The 20,488-nt window shown below is 53.9% G+C and overlaps 8 protein-coding genes across 8 annotated transcripts; 3 read left to right on the forward strand and 5 right to left on the reverse strand.

The window, feature by feature from the left end:
- Window positions 1-186: 186 nt before the first annotated feature.
- Window positions 187-882, forward strand: KRP23_10394 (Protein BUD31-like protein; the record flags this gene model as incomplete). Its single annotated transcript, XM_067880838.1, has 1 exon — window positions 187-882. The coding sequence occupies one exon, from the start codon at window positions 187-189 to the stop codon at window positions 880-882; it is 696 nt and encodes a 231-aa protein (XP_067742226.1).
- Window positions 883-985: 103 nt separating this feature from the next.
- KRP23_10395 (Polyprenol reductase 1) lies at window positions 986-1,931 on the reverse strand (the record flags this gene model as incomplete). The annotated part of the gene is made up of 2 exons (XM_067880839.1): window positions 986-1,431; window positions 1,496-1,931. The coding sequence occupies 2 exons, from the start codon at window positions 1,929-1,931 to the stop codon at window positions 986-988; spliced, it is 882 nt and encodes a 293-aa protein (XP_067742227.1).
- Window positions 1,932-2,203: 272 nt separating this feature from the next.
- KRP23_10396 (uncharacterized protein) lies at window positions 2,204-2,905 on the forward strand (the record flags this gene model as incomplete). The annotated part of the gene is made up of 2 exons (XM_067880840.1): window positions 2,204-2,492; window positions 2,589-2,905. 2 exons carry the CDS (start codon window positions 2,204-2,206, stop codon window positions 2,903-2,905), a joined length of 606 nt encoding a protein of 201 aa, XP_067742228.1.
- A 153-nt stretch (window positions 2,906-3,058) lies between these two features.
- KRP23_10397 (NADH dehydrogenase [ubiquinone] 1 beta subcomplex subunit 9) lies at window positions 3,059-3,666 on the reverse strand (the record flags this gene model as incomplete). Its single annotated transcript, XM_067880842.1, has 2 exons — window positions 3,059-3,317; window positions 3,437-3,666. The coding sequence occupies 2 exons, from the start codon at window positions 3,664-3,666 to the stop codon at window positions 3,059-3,061; spliced, it is 489 nt and encodes a 162-aa protein (XP_067742229.1).
- A 236-nt stretch (window positions 3,667-3,902) lies between these two features.
- KRP23_10398 (GA-binding protein subunit beta-2) lies at window positions 3,903-4,964 on the forward strand (the record flags this gene model as incomplete). Its single annotated transcript, XM_067880843.1, has 2 exons — window positions 3,903-4,100; window positions 4,170-4,964. The coding sequence occupies 2 exons, from the start codon at window positions 3,903-3,905 to the stop codon at window positions 4,962-4,964; spliced, it is 993 nt and encodes a 330-aa protein (XP_067742230.1).
- Window positions 4,965-5,805: 841 nt separating this feature from the next.
- KRP23_10399 (putative arabinan endo-1,5-alpha-L-arabinosidase A) lies at window positions 5,806-6,920 on the reverse strand (the record flags this gene model as incomplete). The annotated part of the gene is made up of 3 exons (XM_067880844.1): window positions 5,806-5,891; window positions 5,976-6,588; window positions 6,651-6,920. The coding sequence occupies 3 exons, from the start codon at window positions 6,918-6,920 to the stop codon at window positions 5,806-5,808; spliced, it is 969 nt and encodes a 322-aa protein (XP_067742231.1).
- A 1,060-nt stretch (window positions 6,921-7,980) lies between these two features.
- Window positions 7,981-9,101, reverse strand: KRP23_10400 (putative arabinan endo-1,5-alpha-L-arabinosidase A; the record flags this gene model as incomplete). Its single annotated transcript, XM_067880845.1, has 3 exons — window positions 7,981-8,066; window positions 8,153-8,765; window positions 8,832-9,101. The coding sequence occupies 3 exons, from the start codon at window positions 9,099-9,101 to the stop codon at window positions 7,981-7,983; spliced, it is 969 nt and encodes a 322-aa protein (XP_067742232.1).
- An 885-nt stretch (window positions 9,102-9,986) lies between these two features.
- On the reverse strand, window positions 9,987-11,085 carry KRP23_10401 (putative arabinan endo-1,5-alpha-L-arabinosidase A; the record flags this gene model as incomplete). Its single annotated transcript, XM_067880846.1, has 3 exons — window positions 9,987-10,072; window positions 10,141-10,753; window positions 10,819-11,085. 3 exons carry the CDS (start codon window positions 11,083-11,085, stop codon window positions 9,987-9,989), a joined length of 966 nt encoding a protein of 321 aa, XP_067742233.1.
- Between the last annotated feature and the right edge of the window lie 9,403 nt (window positions 11,086-20,488).

A 20,488-nucleotide genomic window follows, 5' to 3' on the forward strand; every position in this document is an offset into this window, starting at 1 on the left:
AGACCGTCTCAAAGAGGGGGAGACAGTAGAGTACGCCCGTGCTTCCGGCGTTGGTTCCGTCATTGCGATTCCTGAAGTGTGACACATAACGGATACGACTGAGCACAAGTATAACAGGTTGCTATTTTTCGACATACAAAAAACGAGTCACGCGACGACCCTGTTGCATTTCCGATAGTGTGGGCCATGTCCAAGTGGAGCAAGAAGAACCGCGCGCCCGCGGGCTACGCGTACATCGAGCCGGTGATGGACGCGCTGGAGCGCGAGCTGCGCGAGAAGATGAACGAGCCGCACGAGGGCAAGCGCCAGTGCGAGGCGCTGTGGCCCGTGCATCAAATCAACTGGCAGCGCAGTCGCTACGTGTTCGACATGTTCCACAAGTACCACAAGATCCCGCGCGAGGTCTACGACTACTGCGTCAAGCGCAAACTCGTGGACGCCAACCTCATCGCCAAGTGGAAAAAGCCGGGCTACGAGCGATTGTGCAGCACCTTTGCTATTAACCCAAAGAACTACAACTACGGCACCGTCAGCATCTGCCGCGTGCCGAGGCAGCAGCTCTCGGAGGGGCAGGCGGTGCAGGAGAAGCACAGCGGCTGCAGAGGGTGCGCGTCTGGACCCGGAGGGTACCACAACATCTTTGGCAACAAGTACGGGCAGTACCTGGCCCGGATTCAGATCGCCAGGGAAGACGCAGCCAAGGACGTGAAGCAGATCTGGGCCACGGAGGAGGACGAAGACGGGAGTGGAGAGGAAGATAAGAAGAGGAAGAGGCAAGAACCGACCCAGGAGAGCGAGAGTGAGGAGAGTGAGGACAGCGAGAGTGAAGAGGAAGAGACCAAGGAGTCTGAACCCCCATCCAAGATGCAGAAGGCAGAGTGAAGGTGGGTGCTCATTTTCAGGTTGGAGGGGGAAATGCTGCTGCTTTTCAAATAGATTTCAATGATTCTTGCTCTTGGACAACTGACAGACGTTTATTGACGGATCACCACACGTGTGGAAAGAGTTTCCACTTTGGGAGCTCGTGGAGTCGATCGCGGAACTTGTCCTCGATCCATTGCGAGTTGATATGTGCGAGGAGAAGCTGGTTGGCGACTACCCAGGCGGAGATGAGGTAGATCATGGAGACTGTGCCACCAGTGACGAGGATAAATCCACCATACAGCATGATCTCGGTCGTGTAGAGCGGACTTCGCACGGTCTCGAACCAGTCACCACGGGGAATCACGTGCTTCATATTGTTAGCGCGCTTCTGCTTCGCGAGCAAGTAGTTGCAGCGCGTTTGATGGTAGGTCGCAACGAGGTAGATTACAACTCCAGCCACAGCCATCACTTGGCGCGACGTTGAGTTCTCATGCAACGTAATTGCGTCCGGGTCGAAGAGGACGGAGAGCACAGTTGCAACGTAGTGGTAGGTGCCTACAAACAAAACTGTCACCACCACCATCAAACTGTTAGTGCATCGTCAAGCGAGACGAGAACTACAGCAACATACTGCACGCATGCATCTTGGCATCACCGAACTCCGTCATCAGGAGAGATTCCAAGAAGCGCCGTGTCGTGTGCACCGCAAAGAGTCCCAGAAACGTAATGGTATGCGGCTGGACCACCACCAAAGTGTCTTGGTCCGCTCTCGGGTGCGCAAGGTGCAGAGCGAATTGCGCCACTCGCGTGTCGTGCCAAAAGACTGCAACAACCAGCACCAACACGCTGTGCAGTGCTCCGATGAGGTAGAACCACGTCCAGTAACTCTTTGGCACCTCCACGCGCAGCAATGATAGTCCGGGGAGTTGCGCGACGGCCACGGGGGTGCGCATCTTGCCCTGCAGAACGAAGCCCCGACATGCTCCACTGCGAAACGACAGCAGAGCACCAGCCACTGCGATAACCCACGTGAGCTGCCACAGCTCCAGCATCCCAATGAACATCATGGTCTCCAATACAAAAAGTTGGTTTTGGTCCAATCATGCAATGTGAATGACGTACCCTGTTGCAAGTCGAATGTCTAACATTAAGTTTACCACCGTAAAAGGAACCCATGAGCTCGTGCAGATAAGGTCGTGCACTGGTAATGGTGCCGCTAAAAATGCAAGCAGAGCTCAAAGCGTGACTAGCAATGGATATTTCTGTCGAGGTGAAGAGGGCATTTGAGATCTGAACGAGTTCCGCACAAGCGAATAGCTTTGTCCGCAACAGTGAAAGCATGGTATCACGAGGCTCGTCAATCCACCACACGCGGCGCACCAACAACCCGTTCATGACCACGAGCTCTGGGATCGTGGGCATTGACCTTAATGAAAAGGTGACCTTCGACGCCCCTCGGCTCCGCACCAGTTCTAGCAACAACCAGATTGGCACTGGCCAGCCACGCTCTGCGAACGCTTTGACCGAGTTCATGTACCAAACGACGTCGGGGGCTCTTGGTGAAGGCACCCGCGCGCAGGAACGCCTGAGACTGAGCCAGCGGATGGATAAACTCACCGTACACAAAGGTGCGTGCTGCAGCGGCTTCACACTCGATCCAACCTGGAACTGCTAGGGATACTAACGTGATACCTGCTACCTGCTCGTTTTGTGTTGTTGAATAGAGGTGGAAGCGTCTGGTCTCGTCACCATCCGACAGGTAGACGTAGCAGCACCAGAAGACTTTGCAGTCCGCCCAGAGGATATCATGCCCAAGGCCGTCGACATCAAGTTGATCACTGAAGCTCGAGGTGAGCATCCTTTGTACGCCACCAGCAATCGAGAAATTGGCGCCGACAAGGCACAGCTGAAGGTCGAGATCGAGCGGCTCGGCCGACCAAACACTTTCACCACGTCGTTCAACGGCTTCCGATACCGCGACTTCGGGCTCAACACTGCCGTGACCAAGTCCCGCATCTGCGACCAGCTCGACTACTCTTGAGCTGCAATCTCTCCTTCCAAAAACAAACAAACAAAAGCACCCCACACTCCACTCAAAACACCACCTTTTACCCGTTCTTTCTTGAATTGGTTCTCGTTGAAATTGCAGCAACGATCTCATCTCTGCACCTGCCGTCAATGCAACCGGGACAGTTTAGTCGTAGCCCTTCTTGGAGAAGTCCACGAAGACCGTCTCCTTGGCGGGCAGCGGCGTCATGTCAATGTTGATGGCCTCGAGCGGCGACACCTCGACGTCATCGGGGATCACTCCGTCCGGGAAGCAAACGTCCAGCGGAATGGGCGCGTTACGCATGTAGAGCGAGCCGCCAGGCATGTAGTTGAATATATAGCGGTCCGGGTGCGTGTAGTGGTCCACCTTGTCTTGTGCCTCGCGCACGAGACGCTTGGCGAGACTGCATACGGATCAACATCCGTCATAAACAACATCAACAATACCCTGTCAGACCACCGGAATCGCAGCAAACTAACCATAGCGCCCTGCAAAAATGTCAAAACTTGAAGTTCAACGTACCCGGACTCCGCGTCCAGCGTGCGGTTGGCGTCGAACTCGGCGCGGATCTTGGTAGCCTCCTCGTTCCAGAGGCGGCGGTCGATGATCCACGAGTCCAGCGTCTTGAGCGACTGCTTGTACAGGCGCTGCACCGTCTGCTTGTGCGAGAGCTGCGGCTTGGCGCCCACGAAGCGGCCCACCACCTCCCGCAGGGTCTTGTTCATGTTGGCGTTCACCACGGGCTTCACCATCGTCGCTGCCTGCCCGGGAGAGTCCTGCGTACGGTCGATTCGGTCTCGAAAGGGGAACCGCACGATCAGCGGTACACTGTACCTCTCGAGGCGACTTAACCGGTTACACTGAACCGGATCGGCTATGAACAGACACCCGAACCGGTTAAGCTTCAACTTGCTTGTTGCCTTTTTTGCCTGTTGCTATATTTGAGCTATTTGCTATATCGCTTTATTGCTGGGGGAGTCATAGCGAGATGACGCCGACTAGGAGGAAGGAGAAAAAGACCCAGCGCAGAGAGAAGGAAGACGCCGCTCGACAGTTGACAAGTTTGCTGTCTACAGAGAGCGACAAGTTGAGCGAGCAGCTGCTGATTGCGAGCGAGAAGGGCAGGCAGCGCGCTGTGTTCCTGCTGCTGCATCAAGGAGTGGACAAGGACCGATGCAGAGGCCTCGTACGTGGCTGCCAATTGAGAAGAAGGACGAAGGTTGTGAGCTGACTAATTCGTGTTTGCATGTTGCAGCTCGGCTGCTCTCCGGTGCATCATGCCGCGGCACGAGGTCATTTGGACGTGCTGCAGCTGTTGCTCGACTTTGGGTGGGGTGTGGACGTTCGCAACGACGCGCTAGAGACGCCTCTGCATCTCGCGTGCTTCGACGGCCACGTGCACGTTGCAGAGCTCTTGCTAGACCGGGGAGCGGATGTCAACGCGAGAACGAGCGATCGAGAGACCCCGTTGTTTTACGCGACTAGGAAGGGCCAATACAGAACGGTTCGACTGCTTGTCAGACGGGAGTGCGATCTTGCAGCGGAAAACTGCTACGGCGACGTGGCGGAAGAAGAAGCTCGAGATGCAAAAACTCAAGCTGAATTTGCGTCTGGAATCGAAGACTTGCAGCGAACGTCAGCAGTAGAGGGCCAGCGTGGAGACAGCGGAGAGTATACGCTACCACAAAAACTTCGAGAGCGAGTACTGTCATTTTTAGATCTGAAAAGTCTCGGGTTTGCTTCACAAGTGTCGTATCGATGGCATCGAGCTTCGGATAATTCCTCGTTGTGGAAGAAACTCGGCGTATCACGGTGGGGATTGCTGCTTAATGCGGCGATGGGAATGGGCACGGTTCCTCAGATGTCGATGCTACGTACTGCTACGAGCAATCTCTTACGCTTGAATCTCTCGACAACGGTGTCTCGGCGTCCATCGAGCTGTGATCAAGTTTTTCCCGGCCGATTCATGCCGTTGAGTGCCAAGGAAAAAGATCGGCCGCGATATCAAGAAGAAAAGCGACCTCAAACAGCTAACCTTGCAGGAATTTAGACAAGATTTTCCATCAATGCTGCATCAATCGTGATTTCTCTCAACCTGAAGAACTTCTACGGTCATAATCTGTTAGTCAAAGGCATTTATCTTCCAGATGCTTGCAACAGTGAGGATGCTACTCCTGTTGTTGTCGATGTGCGTAAATTGGAAGTGGCGATAAGCATCCAGCAAAAAAGACAACGACCGCGATGGGGTTACCTTCGCTGCACCCCTAGCATTCATGTAGTTGCCCTTGCTCAGCTTTGTCGGGGGTATACAGTGTGAGCTTTCATCCTCGCTCTGATCATTGCAAGGGTTTTTGCGTCTGCCAACCTGGGCATCGCTATTTCACCAGGCTGCGGGCTGGGCTGATCGTTGCCGGATGCTGTTTTTTTCGTACCATCAGCCACGAAAGCGTGTTTCGTACGGAGTTGGACAAGTTCTTCTGCAACCAACGCATCAACGAGGTCAGCACTCAAGAAGGTAACCTCGACAAGCTTCAGGAAATATTTGGTACGACTTCACCAAACGCGCCGCCGAGGTTCGACCCGATAGAACGTGTGGGAATATATGCCCCTTTATTAAAGAGGTGACCTCGATCTCATTTTCCGAACACGTTCCTGGACTCCTGCAATACCACGGATAAAGTAGACAAGTGGTGCGGACACCGGACTATGGGACTTCCTACAAACACATCTTCGCTGCTGACTCCATTCTCAGTGAACCCGGGAAAGTATCGCTCATTTCAGAGACAAGAGCGTGAAAGTGAATTCGATTGGTTGGAATTGGTCGTAGCATGGCTACTACCTCCAGCAAAATCGCCGCAGTAGCATGCGTGAAGCTGTACAAGTCGAGCCATTTAGACAGTGGGCCAGCCGCTTGAGAAGTCGAGTTGGTTCCAGCCGAAGCGCTTGTCACCGTCCGCGTAGCCGATGCGAGTGTCCACTGCAAGATCATAGTGTTAAACATTCAAAACCGTTAGCCAACAAAAGATAATCATAATCAAAAGCACTGAAGAAGTTTGCTTACCGTAGTGGTAGTACAACACGGGGCCGTGCTTCGGGTCATTGAACACTCCTTGGCCTCCTGGGCCGTAAACCCAGTCGTGCGACTCAAGAACGATCGATCCGCCGTTGTTTCGGCAGTCAACTCCATTCTTGTCGACGAAACCCGATGTAGGGCTCTTGGAGCGGCACACAAGAATTCGGTACTCCTTGCCCTTGGCTGGGCGAGTCTGATCGTACTTGCAGCACGAACCCTTGGAGAAAAAGAGGTAGTAGTAGCCGCTGTGGGCGAACTCGAAAGCTGCCTCAACAACTTCAAAGTTCGAGGTGAAGGCGATTTGGTTTGCGGTTTCGCCAGAGCTCTTTGCCGGTAGCGACGCCATCTTCGTCTGGTGAAGACCCTGCCAATAGCTGCCAAAGTTGAGATAGTACTGGCTTCCTACTTTAATGAGGTTGGGGTCGATGGCATTGTACGGCTTGGACGAATCACTCGTAACACCCACGCTACCGGCATCCACCCACGACCCCGCCTCCATTGTCTTGGATTGGGTGAGACCGATAGCAGAGCTCTGGGTGCCAAACGAACTAACTGAGTAGTACAGGTAGTACGTGTCTCCGATTTTGTTCACTTCGGGGGCCTAGCGGAACAACTTTGTCAGTACTGCATAAATATTATTGAAAACAAGTCTCATGAACTTACCCATAGGTCGTCGTTGCCCTTGAGATTGATCTTCGAGCCATCCGGAACAGCGGCACCCAGATACTTCCACGGGCCCGTGAGTGCTGGGGCAGAGTGAATAGCAATTTTGTTGCCGGTGGAGAAACGGAAGTACGTGCCGTCATCGCGGCGGATAATGGATGGATCGTGGGCGTTGGTGCAAACGCCTGTGCACGTTTGGGGGTTGGCGTATCCGTTGACGAGCCCAGCTACAAGAAGCGGGAGTCCGACGAGCATCAAGAGAAGCTTCATGATTGCTCAGGTGGTGCTTACGGTCAAATGCGAAAATGCAAGGCACAATGGACTCGCTGCAGAATTATACGGCTCAAACAGCTCAAACAGCTCTACAAGGCTATCCCAGCTGGAGTCTGCGATTGCGACGCAAGTGATCTTATTGACTCATACCTTGGCCCATCAGAATGCAGTGATCCACAATCGATGGACAACAGGAATCTATACAGAGCTACACTTCGTACAATATACTATTATAGTGCATGTGTACCGATTCCAGGCAGCAAAGTGCGGATTTGCTTCAACTCGGACACATCAAAATGTAGGCTTATAAAATACTTCCGAGATGTACAGTACTGTCAAGTCCGCAACTCGACTGACACGCGAGGCACGCTGCAGCGAAGCAGGCTGGAACGGATTCTTGCCACCAGATTTCGTAGCATGATTCAGACTACGCAGTGCATCACAACTACCAGCGCACCTTTGGTGGCCATTGATTAGTCTGGATTGCTCTTAGGAGCTGTTTCGTGCAATCGCCATGAGCACTGCCGCAAGTCATTTTGATTTTGTGTTGCATCGCTAAATGAGTCAACCTCGAAAACATATCCGCTGATTATTCTGGATTGCTCTTAGGAGCTGCTTCGTGCAATCGCCATGGGCATTGCCGCAAGTCATTTTGATTTTGTGTTGCATCGCAAGTGTTCGAGCACGTTTTCGCGCGTCGATTGTTGCGAGCAGCAACCGCCGCTGTGGCCTCGCTATATACAACCTGTCGTCGTAAACTTGCAGCTAAACAATCACAAGCGAGCCCTCGGTGCACGACAAGCACAGAGGTCTTGGGCACGAGCACTAGGTGGCGCTAGGATTGACTAAATGACATCCTCACTTCAAAATAAATTAAGCACAGAGCCATGAATACTTTGAAGTGTGTGCTCCAAACTTCGGATACTAGTTTATCGTCTTCATCCACATATATTTGTAAGAACGCACTGGATCACACGCCGTTCCAAGCAGGAATCTGGGTTTGGCGTAACACAGACATCTCCTCCTTCTATCACTCTTGCACATTGGCACGGAGAGTTTACACCTTAGGCCAGCCACTCGAGAAGTCGAGTTTGTTCCAGCCAAAGCGCTTGTCGCCATCGCCGTATCCAACTCGAGTGTCCACTGCGTGCGCGTCAAGGTTACAATGAACATGGTGTTAGATAATGGTGACAGCGTACATACAGACGAACAAAGTGAGAGCAGCTTACCGTAGTGGTAGTACAGCACGGGCCCGTACTTGGGGTCATTGTACACCCCCTGGCCTCCTGGTCCGTAGACCCAGTCGTGAGACTCGAGCACAACGGTACCGCCGTTGTTACGACAATCGTTTCCGTTCTTGTCGACAAAACCTGACGTCGCACTCTTCGAGCGGCACGCGAGAATGCGGTACTCTTTACCCTTGGCCGGGCGGGTCTTGTCGTACCCACAGCACGACCCCTGCGAGAAGAAGAGATAGTAGTAGCCGTTGTACGAGAACTCGTACGCGGCCTCCATAACCTCGTAGTTGGAGGTGAAGGCCAACTGGGTCGCGGTTTCACCCGAGTTCTTCGTAGGAGTCGACTTCATCTTGGCTTGGAAAAGGTCCTGCCAGTAGCTACCGAAATTGAGGTAGTACTGACTGCCAACCTTGAACAGGTTTGGGTCAATAGCGTTGTACTTCTTGGACGAGTCACTCGTGATACCCACACTGCCTGCGTCAGTCCACGTGCCCGCTTCCATGGTCTTGGACCTGGTGAGGCCGATGGCAGAATTTTGAGTTCCGAAAGAGCTAACTGAGTAGTACAGGTAGTACATGTCGCCCACCTTGGTGACATCAGGAGCCTAGTCGACGAACGAGACCGTTAACAAATAGCACCATTGGGAGTGACAAGGCGATTAAATACTCACCCAGAGGTCATCCTTGCCGGCCAAATTGATCTTGGAGCCATCCGGGACTGCTGCTCCAAGGTACTTCCAAGGACCCGTCAGGTCTGGAGCAGAGTGGATAGCAATCTTGTTACCCGTGGAGAAGCGGAAGTACGTGCCATCATCGCGACGGATAATGGACGGATCGTGGGCATTGGTACAGGTGCCGGTGCACGTTAGAGGATTGGTGTATCCGTTGACGAGGCCAGCAACGAGGAGAGGAAGTCCGACGAGAATAGAGAGCACCTTCATGCTTTTAAGTAGGCACGGCTTCGTTATTGGTGCTGTCAAAATTGAAAGTGAAGAGCTCTTCTTGTTGGGCCGTTGACACGCCACACCGTTCGAACAGCACAGTCCACCATCAGGCTGTGCCTTTACCGTTGTGTTGACTTTTCACCGACGTTTCGTATGTTCTGACTGTGGCGTGGCGTACCCGCCAGATGAATCTAGGGTCCCGGCTGGGATTAGCATTGTATGGATTTGCTGGAAGTGCTCAAGCCTTGAGTCAAGGACCCAAACGTATCAAGTGTATGGTAAACATTATCGGCTCCATCCGAGAATCGAGACGCATTGGCAACCTGGACCACGAGCTCTGAGGCGCATAGCTTTCAGTGTAGGTGTAGTATTGAGCGAATTCTATTCACAAGTTGCAGGCAATACGACTTTATAACGGTTCTAAATCCTTTCTAATAGTAGTAAAGCGCTAATGCAAATATCGGCAGCGTTTGCTTGGACCCCACTGAAATGCCTATCTTGACAAGAATCCATTTCTTCCTGAATCCCGGTTGGCACACACAAAGTCTCCGCCTGACGGCACGACAATGCACCCGTAGGGAATGCCACGGCACAGGAGCGATCAAGTATTTGTCGCGACGACTTGTCAACGCGTTCTCGTTGTTCGCATGTCAGTCAGGATGACACAAATTTGGCGTAAGCTTATGGTGCATGTAGATTCTTCATACATGCAGTGAATCGTAGGCGTAGCAACTGCCTGGTACATGCATGTGCTAGTTAACCCCAAGAGCGTTCTCCCAAAACAGGGGCCTTCCGAAGAAAATTACCATCAACATAGGAATGGTTTCTACCCTATTCATGACACACTGCATCGACGACCCCTCCTCGCTCCTCTGAGAGTGCTTAGACGGTGGGCCAGCCGCTGGAGAAGTCGAGCTGGTTCCAACCGAATTTCTTGTCTCCATCCGCATACCTAATCCGGGTGTCCACTGCACCAAACAGTCAGGAAAGCCGTCAGTGATAATAGGACAACAAAGGTAAATGAAGCGCGGCTTGCCGTAGTGGTAGTACAGCACGGGGCCGTACTTGGGGTCATTGTACACCCCCTGGCCTCCTGGTCCGTAGACGTAGCTATGAGACTCGAGCACAACCGTGCCGCCGTTGTTCGTACAGTCGTTGCCGTTCTTGTCAACAAACCCGGACGTAGCATGCTTTGAGCGGCACACGAGGATACGGTACTCCTTCCCCGTGGCAGGTCGTGACGTGTCGTAGCCACAGCAAGTGCCCTTCGAGAAGAAGAGATAGTAGTAGCCGTTGTACGAGAACATGTATGCAGCCTCGACCACCTCGTAGTTGGATGTGAACGCCATTTGATACGCCGCTGCCCCACCGGTTTTCGTCGGAGTTGACTTCATCTTCACCTGGTAGATGTCCTGCCAGTAGCTGCTGAAATTGAGGAAGTACTGGCTGCCAACCTGGAACAGGTTCGGATCGATGGCGTTGTACTTCTTAGACGAGTCGCTCGTGACGCCAATGCTGCCAAGATCGGTCCACGAGCCTGCCTCCATTGTCGTGGACCGGGTGAGGCCGACGGCAGAATTTTGAGTTCCGAAGGAGCTCACCGAGTAGTACAAGTAGTACAGGTCGCCAACCTTGTGCACGTCTGGGGCCTACAAAACAGAACGAGTGGGTCACTATCAGTAGGATAACATCCAGGGACAACGAACACACTCACCCAGAGATCATCCTTGCCCGTCAAATTAATCTTCGAGCCAGTGGGCACTGCAGCTCCGAGATACGTCCATGGGCCCGTCAACGCCGGGGCCGAGTGGATGGCGATCTTGTTGCCCGTGGAGAAGCGGAAATAGGTGCCATCATCGCGCCGAATAATGGACGGGTCGTGGGCGTTGGTGCAGGTTCCGGTGCACAGCTTGGGGTTGGCATACCCGTTGACGAGACCAGCGCCGAGCAGTAGGAGAACGAGGATCGAGAACAGCTTCATGGCAAAAGAGTCGAGACGATCAGAATCGAAAGTGCTATTATAACTACTGCACACCTAGGCGGCCGGTAGAGGACTCCGAGTTTGTACGCCGTGTGTGCCTCCATAGCAAAGAGAGGTTTTGCATGAGCTGTTACCAGCTGCATTGTTGGCGATCACGTCGTATGAAGGTGCCAAAAGCGTAGGATGTTTTGACCGGCATCCATGACGACGACACGCGCGAAGATTCATTGGGAGACCTGGGTCACCAGCAAGTTGCTGCTGGCAGCAACGGAGCAACTATCAAACTGCACTTCAACAAGCTTGAAGCATTTTTCTGTACGAATCCATTTGCTTTGATGTGTGTTTCAAAAGGAAGACCACGATGTAGAGGTCAGGTCCAACACAAGGATGCTACAGTCTATTGCATCAAAAACGAACCGCACAAAGACACAAAGGTGAGCCACGGTCATCACGACGAAGTTATCGCGATGTACGTCTTGAACGATGAGGCTGTTGGTATTGACTTAGTTGTTGAAACTGTACGACAGCGACTTTTGCACGGCTACGGTGCCTACAGAAAACAAAATACATGTACATCTACTGGTAGTGTGTATGCGATGCTTCTTCACTCTAGCGCATCGCCACCTTAGTTGAGCACGCCGATGCCGAAGTTGTTGGTGGTCTTGCTGTGCTTCTTCGCCGCGCTCGGACTGTAGCTGGAGATGGCCGAGTACGACTTTGCCGTGGATAGAGCCGTCGCACCGTTGCGGGACTGAAACGCTCCGCTGTTGTCTACCACGTTGGCGGCGCAGGAGCGACCGAGGTAGCTGTTGCACTCGGTGGTGGCGGTGGCGGCGTAGAGGGCGCCATCCGAGCCGGTCAGCAGCGGCAGCGTCGTGTCCTGGAAGTAGTTGCCCTCGGCGAGCACCCATGCGTTGACGCCGATCTCGAACGAGTGGCCCGAGTTGTCCGCCCAGTAGTTGTTGGCGATGTGCGCGACGACGTTGGCGCTGCTGTCGCCACCGATCTTGGGCGAGCGTCCCGATGTTGAATGAACGTAGTTGTTGAGCATGCTGAAGCGGGTGTTCTTGCCGTAGAAGATGAAGGACCAGTAGTGGCGACCGTCACACGTAGCCGAGTAGTCCGTGCGGCCGTCGAAGTCCGAGTTGCTGATGGTCATCGTGGACACACTGGCGGCGTTCGTCGTCAAGAACTGACGGCCGACGTGGGAGACCTTGATGTGGTCCAGCCAGATCTTGTTCATGGCCGTCGAGCCGCCGTTGCTGCCCTGCATGTAGAAGGCGTCGCCACCCCACACCAAGTGGCGGTTGAGCTCCGTGATGTGGATGTTTTGCACGATGATATTGTCGCCGTTCAGCCACAGACCCTTGCCCATGATGACACCGCTCGTGCCAATGCCGCGGATGGTCTTGCTGCCAGTCACCGTGAGTGGGGTGATGGCTGCGTTGTCGTACGTGACCGTCACGCTGGTGCCGTCCGAGCAGCCACCCGTGTTGGACATGCCACCGCTCTGCAGGATGACATCCTGGCTCTTGTAGCCATTGTTCTTGGCGATACACTCCCGGGTGTAGTCTGGGCGGCAACCAGCTTCGGTCGTCGTGCCCTCCGTGCCGCGGAAGTCGAACGTCTTGTTGAGCACGATGACACGGGGCACGGCGTCCTTTAGGTACGCGACGAGCTGCGCCGTCGTGGTGGGGTACACGGGGGTGGCGCTGCCTCCGCCTGTGGTTCCGGCAGCGAGACCGGTGGCCGATCCGACCGTGAAGGCGTCCGTGGCCTGGACCACGATAGCCACCACCACAATGAGAATGGGACGGAAGAACTGCATTATCGCGAGTGTTTGGAGGTTCGTGAGCGGCGTGAAGCAAATTGGGGAATGACATGCTGGTGGCGGTGGCAGACTGCGGAGCTTGTTGTAGTGTCCCGCTGTTAGAGAGGGTGCGGCTGCCCGAAGCGATCGTATCGGCACGGGCGAGGACGCCCTGATCGGGTTGCACACGCGCTGGGTGCATCTATTGAGCTCGGATGATCCATCTGCTTTATCGTGGATGTCATGCGACTAGCAAGACGGTATCCTGTTCGATTTCGCCATCTGCCACTCCGACATGGCGAAATGGAGAGACCAGGCGGCGGCGTGCTGATGCACCGCTCGATTGAAGTGAGCGTAAAACTTGACGCCCCTAGGTGACCCCAACAAAAACACTATGGTTACAGCGGAGGGATATGCGGTTGGACCAGACAGTTGTGGCGTCGAGTTGCTTACCGGTACGTGTATGCAGGTGACATCGATGGTTTACACACATCCTAGGGTACCGATGTTTTATACAAGTTTTGAATGCTGCGAGGATGTGGCACTCGAAATGCCCAAAGCTACGAAGGCATCCAGACTGGCGCAGGATGCAATCCACTGGGGGCAATCAACGTGCTTGGTTCGTTGCATTCATCTTTGCAGCCCTTGTTCCAAATACACTGTATACACACAGTAGGGACTTCCCATGAAAACGAGTTGGGGTGCAGTGTGAACTGGCCATAAAACGGGTGTGGAGTTCTGCGTAGACCTCGGTGGCTTACGAGACGCTGCTCGGCTGCTTGCTTCCCAGAGCGTTGAGTAAATTCTACAATTTTCAGCACAAAAGTGCAACGTTTACAAACTTCTACTCGACAACGAAACTACATGGCATGCAGTACATCTGTCTACAATGCCACCAGGTTACCTCTACTGGTAGCCAAAACGTTTCGTTGTCCGTCGCGGCACGACTGTGAAGACCACCAACTACATCAATGTCTGTTGGCGGAACAGGTAGTAGTGTGACGGTCGGTAGTACCTACGACCTGCCTCTATGGAAACCTTAGCTAGACGCAGCAGCATCCAGTGTGTGGTGGCTCAAGTCGAGCACCATCATCAAGTTGAGTGGCGTGCTTGAACTTGGACGATCAGCAATGGTAGGTAGGGGCGTGAAACATTCATTGATTTAGTTCAGTTCACAATAAGCAACCCAGCGAGCAATACACTCATTGACCGTTATTTACCTAAAAAACGTTAGATTGGTGTTCCCATCGCCATGTTGGGAATAGTACCAAAACCTTAATTCGTAAGTCCTCGGTGACCCCATTCAGCCTTCAAAAATAGCATTCTCGTCTTCGTGACCTTGTCTGCGTCGTCCCTGCCCACCTATGTAGCCTATCTGCGTTGTTGATGCCCTGCTAAAGTGTTTCATGCCTCACCAATCAACACCGTATTCTCAAATAGTCTCCCCAGTCACTACAAGCCCCGCAACCCTCCGCTTAACCTCTCAAGCCTCCGCTCCTCGCTTCTCGTGCTGCTACACATATTGAAGCCGCAACGAACAATGAAGTTCCCAGGCTCCCGATACTACTACAAGAACAAGAGCACCAACGGAACTCGCTACTACGTGTGCAGCAAGAACAGGATCTGTGGATGCAAGGCGCGGCTAATTGTGCGGCCGAGTACATCGGACAGCGAGACCGATGATATCGTCTCTACGGGCGAGCACACATGTACTCGTGTGACAGCTCGAGAGATTGACGTGCGAGAGGAAATGCGTGAGATGATCGAAGTGCATGCACTGGAGGAGCACCGACTCCCACCTTCTCGTATTTGGGCCAACGCCCGTGACAAGATGGTGCGCAAGTATGGTGAGTTGGTCGGAGTACAGTTTTTCGCCAAGACGGAGTGTAGCGGGGCTACACATTCGGTTCACCTCCTACCTTAGTGCAACATGCACTAAGGCATACATTCAGGTGACCACCACAGGGTGGTCCACATTCATAGCAAAGAGATATGACTGGTAGAAAGCAACATCTTTCTACCAATGAGAGTCATTCATTAGATAGGGTTCTGCCATCCATCCAATGGCAGAACCTCTCATTAGAAATATCAGTTTTAGGAGGAAACCCCATTTACAATCAATACAGTTCTCATTTGGCACCAAAGCTATCGTTCGGTTCCTTTATCTAGATTTAAGTATACTTGTGGATACAAGTAGACTGGATCTAAGGTAAATACTCCTACGCTTCCTCATACACGTGCGCACACGTGTAAGCTAAAGTAGTGGGTCTAAGCAGACCCATTACACCTGGTAGCACTTTGTAGCCCGTCCAACGACCGACTAAGAACACGTTCGTATGGAATACGAACGCGGGGTTGAGAACGCACCCTCGGACAGTAACATGTTCGTGGGTAGCCCAAACACGTCTGAAACGCATGTTGCGCGTGCAGACTGCCCCCACCTATCGGAACCAGAGTGGGAGGCCCTCCAACGACTGTCGACGGTCATTGGGGAAGCGGCGGTAGCAACGATGTTGCGAACGCTATCACCGACGGAGCAACACGGTGTTGCTCTGGGTTTCATCGTGAAGGAACAGCGTGAAACCGCTGCTCGAACTTCGGTGTCGCCATCGGCCACACCGCGCGTGGAGTCATTGACACTCCACGTAAGCAGCTATGTTGGAAGAGAGGGGGAACCTCTCTTCCGTTGGCTTGTCGAGGCCGACACTGTCATTACTGCTCGACGTATCGTCGACCTGTTGTCGAGGGTTGCGTTCGCCATGTCATGTCTTGACGGACGAGCAAGGAGTTGGGCGTACGAACGCCGACTCACAGACCCTACGTGCTTCAGCGCGTACGAGGTGTTCAAGGAGGAGCTCAAACAAGCGTTTGAGCCCCCGCAGAACGAGTTCCGATCGAGGGCAGAGTTCCTCGATCTGCAACAGGGCAAGCATGACGTGCATGCTTACGGACAAAGAGCACGATACTTGGTCTCGAACATCGTGACCAACCCGATCGACGAGGCGACAAAGGTCGTCACGTTCATGAAAGGCCTTAGAGATGGGCCTATGAAGACCTATCTCTTCCGAGAGTATCCAAATACTCTCGAGGCTGCAATTGGGCTCGCAATGCAAGAAGAGTTTAGCCTGCGGCAGGCTAAACTGCATGTGAACGCCCCACGGCTAATGCCACGACCGGTGGCAAGGCCGTCGGGAGGTCCCGAACCAATGGACCTCTCGAGTGCGACAGCTGCTGGTTCCCAGCAGCGTCATGGATCAACGAATGTTCATTGTTTCCGCTGCGGAAACATCGGTCACTACGCCCGCGAGGGCACAGCACCTGTGCGCGCGACCAGGAGCCGCGTGGCGATACTGGGTATCGTCACAGGCTAACAAAACACTAGAGGGACCAGCAGGCGCCGGGCGCCCTGCTGGTGATGCGGTCGAGCGTGTCGACATTGGACACGCTGTATTGAAGATCGCTGCCCCCAGTGAGAGTCAATATCACTGCAAGAAGCAATATGACAAGCCGAATCTTGTCATCCTGAAGGTAAGCTCGAAGAGAGAGAGGTCTCTTCGTGCTCTAGTGGACTGTGGTGCGTCGAACAACTTTGTTCGACTGCAGAGTCTTCCAAGGCTTGACTTCGAGGAGGTGGAAACACCTCGAAGTCTATTGGAAGTGAGGCTAGCAACGGGTGTCGTTGTTAGAACCGAGAAGCGTATCGTACGCGTACGCTTCTCTTACCACGAGAAGGAGTTCGTCGACGAGCTTATCGTCCTCGAACTGGACGATAAGTTCGATATGGTGTTGGGCATGCCGTGGCTTGCACGGCATGATCCGGTGATCGACTGGACGAAGCGCACGATCATGCACTTCGGGAGCAGCAGCAGCGCGACAGAGAGCGATGGCCCTGTCGGCGCAGCACATGCACCACGTGGTGCATGCGGCCCTCCACTAGAGACAGCGCGGAATGCGGCTGTCTCCGGTCACCCCAAGCGAACGCCAACGACTGCGAGAGTCGTTGGGAGAAGATGTGAACCGAATCAGCAGGGCCTGGTTCAATCCGATTCGAGAGGGTCTCGAAGCGTCCGGGGCGACGCGGTAGTGTCGACAGGTAATGTCGACACACAATTGGTCGAAAGACACTCCGCCGTTAGGCGTCGAGGTAAAGAAGGCGCGTCGGCTCTGGGAGCCGACGCTGCAAGCAGTGCGGACGGTTGCAAACGTCCCGCACCGGAAATGCTTGCGAGCTCGCGTGCAGCCGGGCTGCACGACGAAGCGGTGCGCGATCAAGCCGGGCTTGAACGCGTGCGCCCGCGGGTAAAACCCGCCGGCGAATACAAGGAACAACTGTCCACGGCCGGGCCTGGACAAGAAGAAACTCGCGGAGCCGGGCTCCGCACGAGAAGTGAACGACGCAAGCGAGAAAAGCTGCGCAAGTCTCGGTCAGGGACCTAGACGCTACAAGCAGTGTCTGCCGGGCAGACACAGGAGTTGGAGACGACCGTCGAGACATTGAGTGTCTTGACGCGTACAAGTATTGGTCTCCAATACAAGAAGATGAGGCTGGATAATCCTCCGACGTTAGCGTCGGAGTTGATGTCGCTCCCAGTCACAAGCTGGAAGCGTTTCGCTCGCGACCTGCACGATGGACGCATCGAGCAGATCTGCATCCTCTCGGACGTCGAGAGGATGACGTGTGAAGCAGAAGAGCTGAATCAGCTCATCACTGAGGGCGCGGAGACCCTCAGCGCGAAGTCGAAGAAGGAACGGTTCGACGAGCAAGGCTGGGACTCGCTCAAATCGAGTCCCTTTTACAATGTCTTGCGTGAGTACAAGGATGTACTCCCGGGCGACATTCCTGCGGAGTTACCGCAGGACAAGGGTGTTCAGCACGAGATTGATCTCGTGCCGGGAGCAAAGTATTGCGTTACGCGACAGTGACCACTGCCGCGTGAGCAAGTCAAGGCAATCGACGACTTCTTTGAAAGTCGTCGCAATGCAGGACAAGTGCGGGAATCGAAGTCCCCGCACAGCGCGCCCACGTTATGTGTGAAGAAACCACAGGGCGGGTGGCGCATCGTTCATGCTTACAATAAGCTAAACGATGCGACGGTACCGGTGCAGACGCCGATACCTCGAAAAGATGTGATCATCGATTCGATGACCTCGAGTATTATCTTCAGTACTCTTGATCTGAGAGACGGGTTCTATCAGATCCTCATGCGTGAGAGTGATATCCCTCTCACGGCGGTAAGCACTCCGAGCGGCATGCTCTGGGAGTGGCTCGTGATGCCGCAGGGGCTGAAGAACGCCCCAGCGACGTTCAACAGGTGCGTCACGCACTTGTTGCGCTCGGTGCGCGACTTCGCACCGAGCTATTTCGACGACGTGTTCATTCACAGCCGGGCTGTGAATGGGAAATCGGATGTGGAGATGCATACAGAGCATCTCCGCAAGCTGCTTGAGCTCATGCGAAAGCACAAGCTCTACGCGAACCTGAAGAAGTGTATCTTCGGGGCGACCGAGATACCCGTACTTGGGTGTCTCGTGGGGAAGAACGGCGTACGCCCTGACCCAGCAAAGGTCAGAGTGATCAATGAATGGCCTACGCCTTCAAATGTAAAGGAACTGCGGCAATTCCTTGGACTCGCCACGTACTTGTGCAAGTACGTGAGCAACTACGCGGGCAAGATTCGCCCGCTGTCGCAGCTCTTAAAGAAAGAGGCTGCATGGGAATGGACTGCTGATTGTCAGCAGGCCTTCGAAACAGTCAAGCAGGGCTTGACTGAGGCGCCGATCTTGGCGGTGGCCGACCAAGATCGCCCATTCCACGTTGTGTGCGATGCATCCGATTTCGCGATCGGATGCGCACTGATGCAACTCGATCACGAAGGTCGTGATCGTGTGGTTTACTACCAATCGCGTCAGCTGAAGCCAGCTGAGCGCAATTACCCGGTACATGACAAGGAACTCCTTGCCATGAAGTATGCACTCGCAAAGTTTCGAGTGTATCTACTTGGGAGTAGACCATTCGTGGTCTACACCGACCACGCATCGTTGCGTACGGCGATCAAGTCGCCGCACATATCACAAAGAATGGCACGGTGGCTGTCATTCTTTGCTGAATACAACTTCCAGGTTGAGTACAAACCTGGAAGGTTGAATGTCGTGGCCGACGCGCTTTCGCGTCGACCAGATTATGCGGTGCAAGAGGCCGACGCCAACGCAGTTGGCGTCGTCAGGACGACTACACCCTCGTCGTCCTTGCTGGACGAAGTGAAGGCCGCATACGCACATGATGCGGATGCGAAACAATTGTTGGAGTACTTCTCCACACCTTCTGACAAGTCCCGTCAGAAGCTGGCCAAACACCTTCGTGCCCGTGTACACCGTTATCGTGTACACAATGGTCTGCTGCTTTACAGCGCAGTCGACGACAACGCAGATCGCATTGTCGTGCCGGATGATCATGAGCTGAAGCTCAAGATCACGTATGAGTACCACGATGCCCCGACATCGGGACATCCTGGCCGTGAGAAGACATATTTGCTTCTCACGCGTGACTTCTATTGGAGTCACCAGTACAAGTGGGTACGCAAGTACGTTCGTGCTTGCGAGGTATGCCAGCGTGTGAAGCCTGCGCCGAACTCGCAGGCTCCGCTTCAATCACTACCGACTCCGTCGGAGTGCTGGCAGTCCATTTCAATGGACTTTGTTTTTGGTCTTCCGCAAGACAACAAGCGGAGGACTGGTATTGTGGTCTTTGTTGACCGCTTCAGCAAGATGGTGCATCTTGCTGCAGTACCAGTCGAGGTGACAGCCAAACAGACGGCATGTCTGTTTGTCGACATGGTGTTTAGACACCATGGCATGCCACTCGACATCGTGTCGGATCGGGATCCGCGCTTTACAGCGCGATTCTGGCAAGAAGTGTTTACACTTCTTGGGACGCAGTTGTCCATGTCCACTGCGGATCACCCGCAGACCGACGGACAAACAGAGCGTGTCAACCGCGTGCTGGTTGACACCATGAAGAGCTACGCGCACTCGTTCCATCAATGGAGCGACTGCTTGCCGATGGCGGAGTTCGCCATCAACAACTCGGTGCATGTCTCGACAGGACACACACCGTTCTACGTGAATGCCATGAGGCACCCACGCGTACCGAGCGTACTCGGTGCGGTAGCTCCTTCCTTAAGTGGGGGAGGATATCCGGTTAATTCAAAACAACCGGATAAGCACGCTGATACAAGCAATGTATCAGCTGTGACGACTCGCGCACGTACTGCGCGCAGTCATGGCGACGACAGGACAGTGTCTACGACGGGCGTAGACACTTTAAACGACAACGAACATCACGCGTAGGCCGGGCCTGCTGCGAACAAGGAGCACGAACTGAACCAGGGGTTCAGCTCGGATGCAATGGACTTTGTCCAGCGTCGACAAGCCGTAATTCGGTTTGTCCAAGATGCAATAGCAGCTTCTGTCGATCGACAGAAGCTGAATGCCGATAACACCGGCAGAGGAAACACAAATGAATTTAAAATTGGTTCATTAGTTCTGTTAGCTACGCAGAACCTAGCTAAACATGCAGTTTCCGATTTCGGAGCA

The sequence above is a fragment of the Phytophthora ramorum genome, assembly GCF_020800215.1.
Source record: "Phytophthora ramorum isolate Pr-102 chromosome Unknown Phyram_PR-102_s0009, whole genome shotgun sequence".
Taxonomy (NCBI): Eukaryota; Oomycota; class Peronosporomycetes; order Peronosporales; family Peronosporaceae; genus Phytophthora; species Phytophthora ramorum.